General features: G+C 40.4%; 1 protein-coding gene across 1 annotated transcript in view; it reads left to right on the top strand.

Annotated features, from left to right (window-relative positions):
- FUT10 (fucosyltransferase 10) overlaps positions 1 to 13,378 on the top strand; it is an 18,261-nt gene extending 4,883 nt beyond the window's left edge. Inside the window, exons 3-5 of the mRNA XM_018576840.1 lie at positions 787 to 1,069; positions 3,982 to 4,817; positions 13,093 to 13,378. Of these exons, the coding sequence (XP_018432342.1) occupies positions 787 to 1,069; positions 3,982 to 4,817; positions 13,093 to 13,317 (1,344 nt within the window). The 3' untranslated portion in view covers positions 13,318 to 13,378. The remainder of the gene's footprint in view (positions 1 to 786; positions 1,070 to 3,981; positions 4,818 to 13,092) is intronic.
- Positions 13,379 to 19,552: the final 6,174 nt, after the last annotated feature.

Raw genomic sequence — 19,552 nt, 5'->3', positions numbered from 1 at the left:
CCATACTAGTTGTCTTGCTCATGAACTCGCCCTAAAAATCCCAATTCTGCTTAGAGGCATTTGTTCCCATGTTTCCCGCTACTGCGATCCAAAAATAACTCACAAGCTAACTTTCAAGACATCCCAGGTCCAAAAATGCATTGCTCTATCCAAAATTGCCCTACAGCTATAAAGAAGTGGAAACATTTTTTTATGCTGGTTAAATCCACTAGCTTCTTTTATTGCATGGAATGAGTGTGCATAAACTACCATGAGGCTAGCCTGAACCTCCTGTACGTCGTAAAAATTGTAAGTAGTATGCAACCCATACTATGGAAAATACTGGTGGAAAATATCAAGTTTACTGTATGTTTTAGTGCAGAGTTACCAACATTTTAAAGCTAGTATAGGAAATGTCATATGGAATTCAGGAGCAAGTCAGCCTAGTTCAAGAACCAAAAGGATTTATTTTAGGAGCCAGCTGTAATTTATAAGGAACATTGCTAACCTGGCTCCTGGGATTAAAGTAATAGTCACCACCGTTATTCACCAAACAGGACCCTTTGTGCAAGGAAGGAATAACTACTAGTTACCCGAGTTTTAGTGTGTCTGTGAGGCTGCTTTATGATAACTGTAGCACAGAAGACTAAACAAAAACTGAGCAATAGCTCAGAGAAGCCAATTGTTGTTTTGCTATCTTTTGATGTCATATATTTTCATCTGCAGTATACATAGTGGGTTTTCAAATGTAATAATTATTTACAATCAAAATGCTGGCATAACATTCCCAACCATTATTTGTGAAAGGTGGTGGTTGAACTAGGAAGATTTGAAAAGCAGAAGAAAAGCAGATTTGAAAAGCAGGATTTACAGCATCAGAAACAATCTCATTCATTGCTGTCTGGATTACAAGCAAATCTCTTCCATGGAAAGTTTGAAAATGGATTGGACAAATATCCCATCATGCTTTGGTGGTCTTCATTGACTGGTGAGAATGGAAGGCTAGGACAATGTGGAGACAATTCATGTTTTTTCACTATAAACAGAACATACCTGCATCATCCTATGACAAAAGCTGTCCTGTTTTATGGTATGTTATTTAGTTTTTGTTTTGTTTTTCTTCTCTATGATAATGTTATGTTTATATTGCAAAGGAGAATTTAAGACCACTGCATCTTGGTTTTATATATTTTTTTTCTTCAATTACATATATTTTTGTAATATTGTCACTCAACCCATAGAAGTATAATAAACGCTTCTGTTTCTGAGCTGACATCAAGGTAACACGTCCCCCTTTACTTCAGTTGGGTCATTCTTATGATTTCCTAAGATTACATTGACCCTTTATGTTGCATGATGAGTAGAAGATATTACAATAGGCAGTGATTATGTGCAAAGTGCAGTAATCCAATTTAAATTTAGAGATTATGATCAAGAGATCTGATTGGTCATTACTTATTATTGCACTTTGCTTTTAAATGCTGCACATGCAGTATATGAAGTAGAACCATACTTATGAATCAGTAATAGCTCATACACTCACAGCACTGTAGATCGCTTTTGGCTTTAATACATTTCAAAGCTCCACTATTATTACATTCATAGTAACAGTCAGAGAATTAGAGGTATTTGAAAGTTTGTTATGACATACTCCAAGGTCCTTCATTTACCTTGCATCGCATACAGTATATAAATCCAAACAACAAGTGAATACATGTGTGCAAACAGAACAGTAACAGTGTAACATTGGTTTCATAAAGAATAACGCTTCCAAACATTACCGATTTTTGATGTTTGTGGCATATTGTAAATAACAGAAATAATAATGTTTTAGACAATTACCTCCTAGGAGTAACAACTGGGTTCTTCTTTGAAGATGTGAGCCTTTGATCTGCACACCACAAAGACCTTGGAAAGAGTTCAATCCCCTATTGAGTTTTTCACTTCTATCTGGAATTTTGTTGGAGACATTTTCCCTCATTTACAACAACTATTTCGCCAGAAAGTAAGTGAAAGAACATTACCACCAATAAAATGCACAGAAAATAAAAATGCTTTTTTAGTATAGTAGGGGAAGGTTACAACCCCTGTTGCAGTACATGGAAATCATTCTAATTGAGCCCCAGATTTCAGTAAAAACATGAAAAGTTTTTTTTTTTTTAAATCTTCCCAAGGCCTGTGTGAAGTACAGATCAAGGTCTCACATCTTCAAAGGAGAACCCAATGTTTAATCCTATGAGGTAATTGAGTAAAACATTCTTATTTCTTTTATTTGAAACAAATTGTCGTGAACGAGTCCTGAGTAATTTGGTGCCACACCCTGGTCAGTAGAAAAATGTAGGTAAATGGGGATATGAAAGCACCAGGTGACAGATCCAAGGAATTACACCAACATTAATAACAAAATAATCTTTATTACAAAAAGGTTAAAAGCCATAAAATTGTGTGCACATATAAATCATCCTAGTAACAAAATACCTCCAAACACCACTCCAAACTGCCATGATTTGAGTAATTCATACAAGACATGATTAACATAGTTCATAAAAAAAAAGTATTGTAAAGCATCCATGAAAACAGCCTCTTCAGAAAGGTGGTAAAGGAGTAATCAATACTATCAATACCACCAATTCTCCAAATTAGAATTGCTGAGGCATAGTAAATCAGACATTCCCTGTGTTCTGGGCCTCATTCTGGTTGATCCGTCTGGTTCGCACCCGAGTTACCTTCATGCTTGATTTCTTCCATCTCCTGAGGAAGCGCTTGGAGCACGAAATGCGTTGAGAATACCAACCACTCCTTTACCATTTTCACTAGAGGCTGTTTCCATGCATCTGATTCTGAGAACATTCCATTTGTTTTTTCATGGTACATGGTATTTTGTTACTAGGATGATTTATGTGTACACATCAATTTTATGGCTTTTAACCTTTTTGTAATAAAGATTCTTTTGTTATTAATGTTGTTGTAATTCCTTGGATCTGTCACCTGGTGCCTTCAAAGCCCAATTTGCCTCCATGTTTCTACTTATTTCTTTTATTAGAGGATTTAACTCTCACCTGTTCTATACCAAATCAAAAAGTTTTGGCTGGACATATACTTTAATCCCACAGGTTACATTTTCACAATTTCAAATTGAATAATGATAATAAAAAGTTCTGCTGTGCTGTTTGTTGAGTTCCATTGTGCTGTTTGTATTGTTGAACTTGTTGAGGGTTTATACACACATGCCAAGCAACCGTTTGTTTTTCCCTGTGCCTACATACTGCTTATCAGGCAGGCATGCATAGGACTATAAGTTCAAGCTTCGTCACAACCTATAAGGGCTGGTGCAGACCTAGGGACCGCGCAATCATGATTTCAATAGGGTTACATCTGCGCGGCAATTGCGGGGTAAAAAGGTACATGTAAGCGACCTTTTTTATCGTGTTCGATTGCATGGGTGAAATCGTGGTGGGAAACCGGACGATCTGCCCGGCTTGACTGGGGTGCCATTAGAAAACAATGGAACTGCCAGCGCGATCTGCGGTGGTGGGCGATTCTGTGTCCGCACGGTATCGTGCACGATTCCCGTATGGTCACGGATGGTGCAGGTGTGAACCTGGCCTAAATGCAAAGAAGTCCTGGGACACTAATGCTGGGTGGGATTAGCCCATTTTTTCAAGCAAGGTTTTAGGCCTAGTTTACCCTTCTTCAGGTTTACCAGAGGAAGAAAAATAATACACTAGGCTTGAACTGTTGTGCTGTATGGCTGTAATGCTTGATGGGTCTGATGCTTAAATTATTAGGCTAATTAGATCATGCAAGTGCCCTGGGACTTTTTTTGGACTTATATATGCTGTACTGTGGCTAGCTAAGTGCTTGAGGTAGAGCAGACCTGCAGTTAATGCTATTCTTGCTTGAAATGCAATGCGTGCACACATGTCACACTTTAGTATGTTTATCTGTATTTACCCTAAGTCTGTCAGCAGGTATCATTTTCTGTGAATTCTGTTTTCTTAGGCACAGACTTCAACATAGACAGCTTGCCAATTCCACGTAAATGGTACCACGAGTGGGCTTTATTCCACGAAGAGTCTCCAAAAAACAACTACAAGCTCTTCCATCCACCCACCATTACTCTATTTAATCACACATCGACATTTAGCCGACATTCTCACTTGCCATTGACAAGCCAGTATTTGGAAGATCTGAAGATACTAACATCACTTGAGTACTTTGTGGCTGTGGGAAAAAAGAATGCTCTAAGGAAGACACTTGCTCCTGTAGTATATGTACAGTCAGATTGTGACCCGCCATCGGATCGTGACACTTACATTCAAGAACTAATGAAATACATTGCTGTGGATTCCTATGGGGAATGCTTACATAATCGAGACCTCCCTATCGAGGTGAACAATCCCTCCTTTATGGACCACGCACAGTTCTATCATATCCTTGCTCAGTATAAATTTATCCTGGCATTTGAAAATGCAGTTTGTGAGGATTACATAACAGAGAAGTTGTGGAGGCCCCTTAAGCTGGGATCTGTACCCATATATTATGGTGCCCCAAATGTTGATGAATGGCTGCCTAGTAAAAAAAGTGCAATCATTGTGACTAGATTTTTGCATCCACGAGAACTGGCACGGTATATTAAGCAGCTGGACAAAAATGACAGCTTGTACATGGAATTTTTAGATTGGAAACTAAAAAGTCATATTAACAACACACACTTGGTCACTGCTATCAAAGAAAGAAAATGGGGAGTACAAGATGTAACGCAAGACAATTATATTGATGCTTTTGAATGCATGGTGTGCACGAGAGTCTGGGATAACATAAGGCTGACGGAAAAGGTATGTACAAATAACATAATCTGAAGAGAGAAATGCTTGCTGGTGACATTTTGAATGTGAATTACATTTTGGTGATATTTTAAAACCAGCAGATGTGTGCTTGCATCTAAACCAGTTAGCTCAGTGCTTGGCTTGCTGGATTTGTTTTCATAAAGATGTGTGTGAAAATCAAAATGAACTGTTCATGGTCAAAGCCAAAGTTTTCAAACTTTCTATTGTCACAAACTATCTATCATTTCTTTTATATTAAATTAGTATTAAAGGCTGGTTATTTGATACCTTAATGCATTCTCTGCATTAAGGTAAAAAATTCCTGGTATCTTTTTTTGTCCCCCGTTCCCCCCCACACTTACCTGTGTCAGCGCCGCCGGTTCTCAAAACGATCCTCTATTCCCGAACCTCCTGGTTGCAGGGGAGGATACTGAGGGCAGAGGAGCCATAGGCTTCTGCTGCCATCAATCAACCTATTTGGAGGAGAGGAGGCGCGTGGCCTGCCGCAGGGCTATGTGTGTCTATGGCACACACATCTACTGTGGGCACGGCTAGGAACGCATACACACAGGTGCCTCCACAGCAGCCGCTTAGCTTGGGGCAGGAGGGAGAACGATGCAGGGACCCACTAGAATTAAATTTTGTAAAGAAAAACAGAAGATTTATAGAAACAGGTCGGCCTGTAAAAATAGCTGTAAAAATACAAAAAACCCAAAGATTTAATATCACTTTAACCCCTTTCCAACCGATGACGGGCTTATTCCATCACAGTCTTTCAGTTCATTAACAACCGGTGTTAGGGTAATCCCGTCATGCAGTAAAATGAGCGCAGGTCTGTGAAGGGAGTTACTGCTGTTGCTGGGTCTCTCGGGTCCGAGGCAGGCCCTCAACGGCAGATTAGGTGGTCACAGCACTATGATCGCAGTAATTAGCTGATCGCTGTGATCACAGAGCCGTGACAGCCACTAAGGCAAATTGCAGCTCACTGTGTAGTGGCGCTCCAAGCTGGCTCAGTGTGTCACATACTTATACAAAATATCTCTGAGGAGAATACCAAGTATCAAAGCCCTTGTAAATAAAAAAATAACCCCTTTGTGCCCCCTAGTTTAAAAAAATATATATAATTTTAAAACAAAAAAATTACGTTTTTTTAACATTTTGCAAAAATATAAAAAAAAGGAAGAAAGTTTAAAAAAAAACCTTTTAATAAAAAAATGATTAAACAATATAGTGCCGAAGAGGCTATTAAAGGCTATTAGAGATAGGAAGTAAACATACCACATACTAACATTTCTCTCTATTTTGTGACCTATAATTCCCAAAATAAACTGAAATACGAGACATATGATATACCCTATAAATCAGGACAAATTAAATAATGTATTATGAATTACTTCTGTTAGCTATACTAATTATGTATACAATATTATGTATACTATAATAATTATTATTGTTATACATGATTAAAACTATGAAAACTGTTTTTTTTTGGTAATTTTTATTTAAAAAAAATAAGAATTGATATATGCATATGTCACATCAAATTAAAGCCCATTTTGTCCTTTTAAAAACAGTATATAATATGTGTAGGTGCAATGAATGAGGAATATGGAAATTATGGTTAAACAAACACATAGCAAAAATGCTCCAGTCCCCAGGAGTGAAAACATTTTCTGAAGCTGTGTCACTAAGGGGTTAATCTGTTTCTTAGCCCCATTCCTGCTGCGCATTTGCAATAGCATAACAACCATTGCCAGCATCTCTTAGATGACATAGAATGTATTTCTAGTTTAGCAGTGACCTTATCAGTCACCAAAAGCAATGTTGGAAACATTTAGGACAGTGGTGGCGAACCTTGGCACTCCAGCTGTGCCAAAACTACAAATCCCAACATGCATCTGCCTCTGGGAGTTATGTCTGTGGCTGTCAGAGCCTTGCAATGCCTCATTGGACTTGTAGTTCCAAAACAGCTGGAGTGCCAAGGTTCGCCATCACTAATTTAGGAGCTCTCTTCTCTACTGATGTTACCTGAGGATTGGCTTAATCTAAGTAGAGGCTTGCTATGAGTTATGTTTGTTTGGTTGTGCCATCATGATCCAGGGCATGGGGAAGGAAACAAGATACAGGGTTTGGGAATAAAGCAACCCCAGAGGAGGTTGGACAGATATGGTAACATATTTTATCATTCCACTTGCATTGGAATACTTTGTTTCCAGTATCTGGGAAAACTCTGACATTAAAATGTTGTTTCTGGCAGATGATGGAACTAATCATTTCTTATATAACATTAAAGGAGAACTATGAGGTGAGTGCTTTTCACTCACCTCATAGTTCTAGCCGACCTGTGACAATGAGACTGTCACAGGTCGGCTCAGTAGATCGGAAGGTGAGCGAACACATACCGGGGTTCGCTCACCTCTCGATCCTGTCACTGCTCTCTGCTGGATTCCCCCCTCCCCGATCCGCCAGCGCTGACTGGCAGATCAGACGGGGGAGGGGGCGGGTACAGGGTACTGTCACTCACGCAGCTGGGCGGATCCAGACATAATTGTCGGGATCCACTTCAGCTGCGGCGTCTCAGTATACCGCGAGCAGTAGCTCTCGGTATACTGCGGCATCTCAGTATACCGTGAGCTGTAGCTCGCGGTATACTGAGCTTAGGGTGACGGGAGGACGCTAGTTTGTGTCCTCCCGTTACCCTAAGGAGAACTATGGGGAAAAGTTTTAACCCCATAGTTCTCCTTTAAGGCACAAATGTTGCTAAATTCATTCTTATAGCTTGCTTCTTTCTCAGTTTTGTCTTCTACCAGTAACCTGCTTTATTATTCTGTATCTCTTGTCTTTCCTATCACCTGTTTACCTGCATCTGGCTCTAATCTGTGTTTCTGGGCTCTTCATATCAGTGTCTAATTTGATCAGTGCCTGTGACTATTTAATAGAACATTATCCTAACCAGGCAATGTTGGTGCATCGTGCGACATCAGCCTGTTTGTGCTAGTTGTGTATAGGGTTGACCTCACGGCCCTCCATGAGTTCCCACATTTTCATGTTTAGCAAGTCTTCCTGATTTAATTATTTGGCTAACTTTCTGTGTTCCCATGTTTGGCCTTAATAATTCTACAGTATGTTCTCTTTAAAGCTGAACTCCAGGCAAACAGCTGAATACACAGATGAAATGCATCCATGGGAGCAGTTTTACCTGGCAAAGGATTTGTATTTTAGTCCAGCCAGTTCTGTGACTTACAAAGCTCTGCCACACAGCACAGTTCTGTCTGGCAGGGCACAAGACCTGATTTTTCTGCTGCAATTGACCTGCATTTGATTACCTACCTTGTCTCTGATCCTAAACTAGCATTCCATCCACTTTCTTGTCTCTCCAGACCTTCAAACTTAACCACCTCTTTCTGTCCCGCCTTGAAAATCCTCTAGATTCCTGTCAGATTTTTGCACTCTAGGAGTCCCCAAATACAACCAGCAGTCCCCAATTGACAGTGAAGTGGGAACTCTAGTAGCAAGATCCCATTGTTTGAGTTCCCATGGCTGCACTCATGTAATTACCGTTACGAGGAGGTAATTACCTTTACAAGCTTAGTATTTTTAAAGCATAGAGAATGCAATAGAATAGTTGGGAACACACCAAGGTAATGAAAAAAAAGAAAGTTCAAGGTAGACAGCCAGATGGTAACTGAGCACCACACTAAAATCCTGGAGCCTTTCTAAGGAGATCCAATGTGTACCACAAGTTTTATGTTGACATCAGCCATAACCAAAGAGGGGAAAATCGGTATATCTTATAATTCTTTCCCTGTGCATGCAAAAATGCAATAGGGCTGGGTTTCATTCTATATATTTAATGAAAATCCCTTTTTATAGGTTCCCATAAATTTTCATTGTAATGATCTACCCTCAAGTGCTGTTTCTTAATAATCTTCAGAGGATTTGGTTCCTCCAACACATTCTCTGTACAAACATGTTGTTGCTAGGCACATGCCTGTACCATCTGTTGACAAATATTCAGTGTTTCGAGAAGCTATTTTGCATCTTAAATTAAGTGCTAAATTTAATAATGGCCTAGTGTACTTACCCAGTGCTCTGTATAATATTTTCTGTACTCTGCTTGGTCCTGTCTGCCTGCACCCTGCTACAGGTGCTCTGGGGAAAGCCAAACAGTTGTAGAGCCTACTGCATTTGAAACAGAAGATTAATCTGAGTTTGTGTCATTCAAAATTCTATGCTACTTGGAAAGGTTAGCATCGTCTGGTAAGATGGTAAATTATGTAATTATAACTCCAAAGCACAACAGCTTCACACAAAAAGGTCTTTCTTGTTTTCTCTAGAAATGTCCAGACCTCGGCTATATGAAAGTGATGAGCCTGAGATTATGTGCTCTCTCAGCCTACTGTAACTGCTATGTTTTGCAACATGAGGGAAATCTGGTTATCTTTAATAGTGACAAGAAGGGAAGGCTAAGGGGGCAGCTGTGGACATGTCTAAATTTAGAATGGATAGAAAGGAGGGTAGTTTATATAAAAGAGTAAGGTCAAATACTTCTATTTTAGAATGACACCCATTCCATGGCTCATCTTTCAAAGGATATTTTCAAGTGTGAGTAAAATATTTCAACAATATATTTTTTGCTACCAAACCAAGTCCAGGCCAGAATGTGAAAGCATTAAAACCCCCAAGTCATAAACTAAAGGGGGGTTTAACCCTTATTTATCTATCTAAAACCCCCAAAAGGTTTGAGCGAAACTTTAAATATTTATTAGATTATAAAACATTGAATTATTTTTCAGCTAATTAAATGTATTTCATTTATTTATTATAGGTATTTATATAGCGCCGACAATTTACGCAGCGCTTTACATAGTTGCACATTTACTTCAGTTCCTTCCCCCAAGGAGCTAAGGTCCCCATCTCACATACAGGGCCAATTTAGTCAGGAGCCAATTAACCTACCAGCATGTCTTTGGAGTGTGGGAGGAAACCGGAGTACCCGGAGGGAACCCACGCAAGCACAGTGAGAACATGCAAATTCCTTTTGCAGATAACGTATAGAACTATTTACAAGTTAGTATGCTTTACTAATATAATTTTTTGGCTGCTAACACTATTAGTATTTCACAGTCTAGGGAAATGTAAACCTCCTTTTAACAAAAAAATGCCATTGGACATATAGAATTATACATTGCCATGCAAATTTCATAACGGCAGGATACTGTTTTTTTAGCATTCTTTCATTAACTACCTCCCGGCCGGCCGTTGTGTATACATGGCCGGCCAGGAGCTTCTTGGATGTAACTGGGCGTGTATACACGTCCTGTTACTTCCGCCCACTCGGGCACGGCGCACGCGAGCGGGAAATGCCCGTTATTTGAAAACAGGCAGCGATGCCCGTCAATATACAAGCGATCCGCCGACTATAGAGCCGGCGGGATCACTTGTATGAGGTCCCGTGACGTGCGGCCCCCCTCCGTGACTCCCCCCTCCCGCTGTCAAGCTGGTCCCGGGCTCCGATGTGAGCCCGGGACCAGCATACTGCCTCTGTCACAGGGGATCAGAGGGAGGTCTGTTCACGATCTCCCTCCGGTCCCCTCTCCGCTGTCAGAATGCGGAAGTGGTGTATATTAAATCACTTCCACATTCTAGTGTCACTCTCCAGCTTCAGATGCTGGAGAGAAGCTGATGAAGCAGATCTCTGCTTCATCAGCTTCTTCAGGGGGGTCCTAGGTGACATTAGGGGTCTTGGAGACCCCTGATGTCTCCATAAAGAGGACCTGTCACCTCTTTTGCTATCACATAGAGGGGTTTCTTAGCCCCCTCTGTGATAGCAATAAAGTTAAGTGGAAAAAAGAAATAGGAAAAAAAAATAAAGTTTCCCCCCAAATTTTTTTTAAGTTACACAAAAAAATATATACAATAAAAAAAACATTTTTTTTTAAAGTCCTCACCCCTACATACACACTTGTAAACATGTGTCAGATGTGCATACCTGCGAAAAGGACGATTGCGCCCATTACTATGGCCAATTTTGGGTATGCTAGTTTTTTGCGATTTCGCGAGTGCGCACAATTTTTAAGCTTGACATGTTTGGTGTCTATTTACCTGACATAGATCTAGAAAGGATCTACTATTCCGATAAGGAGTGCAGCTGGTTCTTGACTACATGTATTTAGCCGATGTGACCCCGTCTTTTATATTTTACTAAAAAAATGGGTAATATTAGTTGTTTGATAACATAATGTAAAAAAAAAACTTTTTTTTTTCAAAATTTTCAGTAATTTCTTCTGAATATAGTAAAAAATAAAACCCCCAGTGGTGAATAAATATCACCAAAAGAAAGCTCTATCTGTCCCCCAAAAAATGGTATACAATTAATTTCAGTACAGCGTTGCATGACGGAATAAATGTCAGTCAAAGTACCTCAGTGCTGAACACTGAAAAATGGCCTGGATGGGAAGGTGGTCTAAAAACCTGGTCTTCAAGCGGTTAAAGGAAAACTGTCAAGACAGAAATAAAGGAGCTACTATTGCTGGCTTGATTTTGAATGTGTATGCTCGGGGCTATCATCCTTAAGGTCCCCACACACCTTACGATAATCGTACGATAATCGTGGGAAATCACACTGCACGTTTGGCATTGCGGTAGTCGGAAGCCCGCCCCTCAGGGGGCGTGGCTTGCAATCATTGCAAGTACGATCTGCCTATGCAAGATAGGCAGATCGTACGTTTTTTTAAGTACCTTACAACCATCGCAAGACAAAAGTCTTGCGATGGTTGTAAGGTGTGTGCCCAGCCATATCCATGTTTACTAGTTAGTAAGTAATTGACCTGGAACAATCATGTGCATGTTAGGTGTTTCAACACCTGACCACTGCTGGATCACTTGGAAGGTGTGGGACGTTGGTCTGGCTCAAGGTTTGCTATAAAAAGTACCTCGGGTTTCAGTAATTCTGAGGTGCTTTAAGGGAATGGTGGTAACACATTCAGATAGCTATAGGTACTGATTACATGTAATTACATGTAAATTAAAGAATAACTCAGTGGGCTACCCCCACACTGCAAGGGTTACCCCACTTGAAGGGAATTTTTTTTCCCCTAGAGTTCTGCTTCAACTTTTATATTCGTATAGGCCAGTGGATATATAGTGACAGATACATTAAATTATGTTGCCATATTTTAATTTATGTTGCTATATATATATAGGAAGAGAATGTAATTTTCTTTAAAAAAATTCACCTATAATGTATTAGCCAGTAAAGATTGTGCAAAACGTCCCAAAGGTTTTAAACCACAGCTTTTACCCTATAACCGTTGGTATATAGGTAAGAGTAGCTGAGTGATTTGTGGTCCATATGCTCTCTTCTCCTCATATGAAAAAATAAAATTACATCTATTAAAGCCGTAACTGTTTTGGGATAGAGTGGGGAAGGATTGTAACCTAAGCAAAGTTTTTGGTTTTCTCTGCTATGTTTGTCCATGTTACTGACCTTTCTCTGAATTTCTGTCCCTGAACATGTGACAAAATATGACACAAAAGCTTTTAAAATATGACTACCACAGCAAAAGTTCATGTATAAAATGTTTTTATAATAATGAGTATACTGTAAGGACATGCTCATTTCCTGTTGAGACAAAGTGTGTTTGTGTTGATGGTTAAATATTTCTAATCTTTAATGTATTACATTTTCAGGATATTTTTCATAATGTTTACTTTTTTATACAATTCGTGAAACTGCAAGAATGTTACACTGAGGGGGTGGTGCAAGTGTCACTTAAAGTGAAGTTGTAATTTAAAGCAGAACTCAGGGTACAAATTGTATTAACCCGTGCATTGGGTATACCTCCACACTGCAAGTGTTAAGTGCTCGTTGTTGCCTAGGGTTAAAAATAAAATTATACTCACCGGATCTTCCAAACTGGAGCCTCTCTCCCCCTCCACTGCGGCAGTCAAAGGTCCCTGAGCCTCACGCTCTATACACTGTGTATAGGATTTGAGGATGCCAAGGGACATACCATCGCTGTAGTAAGTGCTGTCACAGCCATCTGGCTCGGAGGATTGGGTAAGTATTTTTGACCCTAGGCAAAAACAAGCGCTTAACCCTTGCAGTGTGGGGGTTAGCCCCACTGCAAAGGGTTAATAACACTTGTACCAGAGTTGTTCTTTAAAAAGCAGATGTTTCCATACTTGATCTGTCCTCCCTCTGATGGTGCTCTAAATATATTGAAATATGATTCAGTAAGGCTAAATGTTGTATCCATTCATGTCATTATTTTTTTTACAGGGTCTAAAACAAAAGGAGTGGAAAGCAGACTTGACCCATCTAACATGTCCTGCACCAGAACCCTTTTTATTCTTGCCAGAACGTGCATCAAAGTCTAGTATGAGAGACATGTGGAAACCCAGCTTTGAACAATCAAAAAAAGAAGCTCAAGCACTCAGACTGCTGGTTAATAGAAACAAAAATTTTACCACTGAGGACTTTTGGAACCTTGTTTTCAAACACTGAACTAAGCTCCAGACAAACACAAAAACTGAGTTATATATTTTTCAAAACAATGTATGTTTCAATACATTTAGAATTTGTTTACCTGTATTTGTCTGTATATTAGCTTTGTGCAATCCCTTACATATCCGGTGTCAGTCTGGAAGAGGACATGACTTAGGCATGCATACTTTACTGCATTGCACAAGGCTGTCAGTCTAATCCTGGGGCATTGCTCACAGGGAAAAAACAGAGCAACAACCTCATCAGTGTGGTGGATCTACTTCACTATCATGAGCCTGGTGTGCGTGGGTGAGCAAGTTGTTTTCCTGAACTGCATTAAAGTACATTAAGGTCACTGACCTGACTGGGCTGAATTGCAGGACTGCTTGGATGGAATTACAAATACTTTGGGGGGTAACACAGTTCACATATTTGTATTTCAAATATTTGCCTGAAGTTCTACTATGAAATAATCCACTTAATTTCATTGAGATTCTTTTTCCCCAGTTTCAGAGGGTCAAATATAACCTGCAGAATTAATCATACTAAATCAATCAATGTTGAGTCATACATCTTGTTTTTATAATATTTATATGTAATGTAGGAATGAGAAATAAATGAGAGAGTCTTTGAATCAATCCTTGACTAAACTGAGTACCAGGTTAGGTTGTCTCTTAGGTTTTGTTGACCTTGTAGTAGAGACATCTACGTTATCTGGCTGTGCTAACCATGCTTCTGTGTTATGGTAGGCTATACGGTAAGTACCACTTATGAAAACAGAGGTCAGGAAGGTACAGCTTTAATATGTAACATTGTGTACTAATCAACATGGACATCTGTTAAACGCAAACCTGTGCTTTCTCCATAAAAGGCACTGACATAGGTTAACTTCCCCCTACCTATCAACATATACCTTTTTGTTTTATTTTCATTTGCAAAGTCTTCAGGCCAGTCACATGACAGCACATGGTCCTCTTCTCTAGGCTGGGTGGATCTTGCTGATGCAAAGAGCCCTCTTTGCATCAGTACATTGTAATTGAAGGCTGCTGTGGCAGAGCCCCTCAAGCACAGTAGGGTCCTCAGTCTTCAAGACTACCAAATTCATTTTGGTACAGTGTTGCTTGATGGAGCAATTGTCAGTCAAAACTAATAAAGCACTGAAAAATATAATTGTTACCAATGCAGAGCCAAAGCAAGATAATTTCATAGGTATACACGTCTGTGACAGCCGAAGCAGGATGTCCTGCCTTTATTGCAGGAGATATGATCATTTGTAACCATTTTAGTTAGCATTGCTGTCCTAAACCTGGTTACCTCCCATCTGCACAGGTGTGTCTGGTGGCTGCAACCTGGTACACCCTTTGGGAAAGTTCATCACTCTGTTCTGGTAAAAATCTGGTGTGTGTACTTGTAACCATCACCTCTCCCTTTTTTGATGCAAGGCTTCCCTTCTGAATAAAAATAGGCTTTTGTTTTAGGGTTGTGGCATTTTTGGCTTTTTTATTTTCAGGGAATATTTTTTAATAATTTATATTGATAGAGAGTTTCTTTCATAAACTGCTTATTTTGCAGAAAGGTTCCCCTTTTTGCAGGGATGGTATTTTGCAAGTTTAATTTCTTTTCTGTGTTTTTTAAGATTTTTCTTTTATGTTGATAGGGCCTTTTTGAAGTTTGAAAGTGTATTTAAATCTCCAAAGTTTGTCATTTTGTGCTTTGTTTTGGATGGTGGCCCTAGATCCCCCATATTTATCCCCTTGTATCAGGGAGGGGTGAAATGTTCACCTTGAAGCCTCCCTGGAAATGTCCTCCTACTCAATGCAAGCACTCCTTCTCCTCATATTCCTCCTCTGCATTTGAGTACCTGCCACTATAGTGTAGCACAGACCAAAAAAAGGGCATGTTAGCCATCCCAAAAAATTTTTTGATTGCCCGCTAGGGGGCGCGCGCGAGCAGAAAAAAATTGCCGTCTGGAGACGGCAACCCGCAGATGCTGCAGTGCCGTCCGTCCGTTTTTTTACTACGGGCGGACGGCAAGAGGTTAAGGAAGAAAAGGGCACATGAGCAGGCCCATAAAATGGTTGCTGTGCAACCTTGAGAAGGAGTTATGGCTGCTATGTGCTGTTGAGGAGGAAGAGGAGGAGGGGGAAAAGGGTGCATTTTCAGGCCCCAAAAAAGAAGGCTCCTCCCTTGAGGAGAAGGAAAAAGGCCAGAAACATCCTGCTAGTTTATACGGGAGGGGTCGCAGCACAAAGAACTTGGTCAAATTTTAAAAAAAAGTTCTTCTATGTGCCCTTAACTTCCCTGGTGGTATGATTCTTTTGATTTTCGTTATTTTTTCGGCGCAATTTTTTTGGATCTTTTTCATTTTATTTTTTCGTTTTTTTTTCAAATTTCCCTCCGGTTCCGCCCCGTGCGACGCGTACGCTCGCAAGAGACGGAACCCGGAAGACAGACGCCGGCGCCGGCTGGAGGACACCGCACGGCTCGAGGGACAAGGTAAGTAAATACTATGGGATATACCCGAGTGTAGCTCAGGGTATGGAGAAGTAACCCCCGAGCTACACTCGGGAATACCGCCAAGGAGGTTAAGGAATAGAAGGAAAAGGGCACATCAGCAGCACTCTAAAATAAAGTGACGTCTATACGCCCTTGAGAAGGAGGAGGAATTTGTGCCTTTTGCTGCCAACTTGTTTCATTGAGGTGCTGCTCCCAACGATCTTTGTGGTAGAGAGTAGTGTTCGGTTCAATTTAGAACACCCAAAAAATTGGAACTCAAGTCAATAGCGGTAGAACTTTCAAAAACAATTGTCACCTTTAAGAGGGCTTATATGCAAGTTATTGGCCAATTAAAGGTATATGGGGATCTGGGTACTAATCTGGGGGGACAGGAATCAATGAAAAAAAATCTTTTAAAAAAACAGTTTTTAAAGGAGCAGTGGTTCTAACAACACTTAAAGGGTAACAATAAAAATGAAAAATTTAAATATCATGCCTGGGGGTCCCCGTAACCTGCCTGTAAAGTAACACATCTCTACGATGTATAGAACCTGTTGCAGCAAAACTGACATTTCTAAAGAAAAAAAAATGAAATTTGTTTTCTTTCTTAGAGCGTGCAGTTCCCCCTTGCAAACAATGCCAGACCCTTTAGGTCTGGTTGGAATATTGAGGAGGGACCCCGTGTAAAAAAAAAGTGTGTGGGGTTCCCCCTTAAAGTCATACCAGGCCCTTAACCACTTCAAGACCAGGTGTTTAGACCCCCTTCCTGGCCAGGCCATTTTTCAGTATTCAGCGCTGCGATACTTTGACTGACGTTTATTCCGTCATGCAACGCTGTACTGAGATGAATTTTATACCATTTTTTGGGGACAGATAGAGCTTTCTTTTGGTGGTATTTAATCACCACTACGGGTTTTATTTTTTATTATAATTAGGAAAAATTACTGAAAATTTTGAAAAAAAAAAACGTTTTTTGTAACATTATGTTAGGAAACATTTATTATTACCCAGTTTTTTGGTAAAATATAAAAGACGGGGTCACGTCGGTTAAATAGACACCAAACATGTCAAGCTTTAAAATTGCGCGCACCTAGGCTGCTTTTTAAGAGTCGCCCCTTGAAAAGCAGGATGGGGACAAGGGCCTCTTCCCCACAAGCCCTGGGATCTGCGGGTATGGGGGCTTATTCACATCAGGGTACCCCTTTAATAAAAGGGCACCCAGATGTTGCCCCCCTTGTGAATGAGTACCCATTCACTAAAGGGTTAAATAAAATTGTAAATAAAAAGTCTAGACTTTTGAAATAATCCTTTATTTGGAAAAAAAACTAAAGACATGTTTTTGACAAGTCTTTTATTTAAAAAAAAAACCCACAAAATTGATCCACCGATGTAATCCAACGTCAATCACGACATCCAGCGTTGTCCAAAACGACTTGACAAAATAAAAAATAAATTGAAATAATAAAAAATAAACCAGACGAGCGGCGTCCCATCGATGCGACGAACACACGCCTCAGAATGGCATTTTGACAGATGCCAGTAACATTTGGGCGGAGCTATCAGTAACAGCTAGCTCCACCCAACTGTTTACACTTGTAACAGGGTGAGCCATGATTGGGCAGAGTCATCATGACTTTGCCAAATCATGGCTATCACTGTTCTCTGTGCCCTGATTGGGCAAAGTCTTGCACCTGACCTCTGGTCAGGTGCAAGCCTTTAGCCAATTAGGGCTTCACAAGGCGGGTTACCTTGTGGGGTGTTCAGTGGTCGAACAGACAGCCGAACGCCCTAGTAGTTTGTGTGTTTGGAGTTGATATGCTGCAGGCAAGTCTGCTGTTGGCAGCAGATGGGTCAAAAAAAAAGTTCACACTGCAGAGCTCTTTCTATTTGTTGGCTATTTAAAGCAAAACTCCAGGGGAAAAAAAATCAACCCATGCAGTGGGACTACCCCTGCACTGCAAGGGTTAAGTGCTTGTTTGTGTTTAGGTTAAAAAAAAAGTTATACGCGCCTGAGGGCCGGTGCACACCTATGCGACATCCCACCGCGCAGCAATCGTGCACGATTCCACGCGGATTGCCGCGCAGTCAGGAGTCATAAAGGTACAAGTACCTTTTTTTCTGCGATACATAACGTCCGGCTGTTTTAGCCGATCGTATTCAGAAGCACGAGTGGAATCCCTGTGGGAAACTGGGGTGCCATTGGAAAATATTGGCACCCAGAGCGTGATCGGTGCACACCTATACAACTCCTGACCGCGCGACAATCCACGCGGAATCGGGCACGATTGCCGCGTGGTAGGGTCTCGCATAGGTGTGCACCGGCCCTCATCCTTTGAGCTGGCCAGCCCATAGACAGGTCCCTTCTGCCTCGCTCCCCTTCCGCTGCAGCGACAATGCAATGTGATACTGTGAAAACACACAAACTATACTATCAAACTGTTGTACCACTGGCCACTCTGTATGAAGTTGAAGGATTACATTTTATTTTTATTTAAGAGTATAATTTTCTAAAACTTTTCAATCTGTTGTGGCTGCTACTCCTATCAGTCAGTTCATGACGGTTACCGTCGGATAAAAAAAAAAAAGAAATGATTCATGTTCATGCTTACTTCCATGTTACATCCAAAATTACTTACTGTAAAAAGATATTTGTTCTAGTTATAATAAATTAAATTGGAATGCTGCAGCTGTCAAGCAATAGTGCAAAGTCAAGCAATACTGTAAATGTTAAAAAAATATGTGATGCCAGAATACATCAACGCTCTCTGTGAGAATTGTTCTGTTCTGTAAAAGGCCCACACTGTACAGCTCTTTCTATTTTCTGCCTAGTCAAGTGCTTGCTTATTGTCCTGACACTAGCCTTTTTCTACCAAACACATACCTTAAGTCTATATTTTGAATATTTTCAGAATAAATGGGGATGGGGGGTGGTTCAGGGAATGGGTTGAGGTTTTGAAATCTTTATAATGTAGTGTGGTACTGGCAAAAAAGAAGCTCAAAAACTATACTATTAAACTGCTTTGCCACTTGTCAGTTTGTATGAAGTTGAGCCCTTTAGCGTTATTTTTTTAAAGAGTAAACTTTCCTATAGCTTTAAGTTCTCTTGTGGATTCTACTTCTACCATTCAATTCAAGTGGATTACAAAAAAATCAGGCCTTGCAGCTAAAACCATCTAAAAAGACTGTTTTAAAGTTCTAATGAATCAGATTCAGGTGCTTCTGCTGTACTTAACCACCTCCCATCCACTGGCCGTTTGCAAATGGCCGGGCGGGAGTGGAGCTTTACATTCAAGGGATCAGGAGTCTCTAGAGATGTATTAGATGTCACTGCCGTCGCCGGTCCCGAGATCCGCTGTGCCCGGTGGACTCGACTTAGCCAAAGTGACAGCCGAAGCATGGAGAATGGTCGGTCGACCAATCTCCATGCAAATGACAGCTGAGCGGAGCCAGCCGCGATCTCACGGCTTGCTCCGCACAGTTGTAATGACAGATCAGCATCCCCAAATGACCTGGGGTCACTGATCTGTCATTTAAACAATAACAACTGGCCGGAGGCGGCCGTGTCATGTGTTATTAATTGGCCAAGACCTGCTAGAAGACTCTGGCAGGTGCTGGCCAAAAGGAAACAGTTGGGTGGAGCTAGCTGTCACCGCTAGCTCCGCCCAATTATTTTTCTTTTTTGTTTTCTTTAAAGTATGTTTCTAGTTTTCCTATATGTTAATTTTTTAAAAATAATTTTTCAACTCTTTTTTGTTTTAAA

Source organism: Nanorana parkeri, unplaced genomic scaffold (genome assembly GCF_000935625.1).
Source record: "Nanorana parkeri isolate BGI_ZX_2015 unplaced genomic scaffold, ASM93562v1 scaffold78, whole genome shotgun sequence".
NCBI lineage: Eukaryota > Metazoa > Chordata > Amphibia > Anura > Dicroglossidae > Nanorana > Nanorana parkeri.
This window is presented reverse-complemented; position numbering and strand designations above follow the sequence as displayed.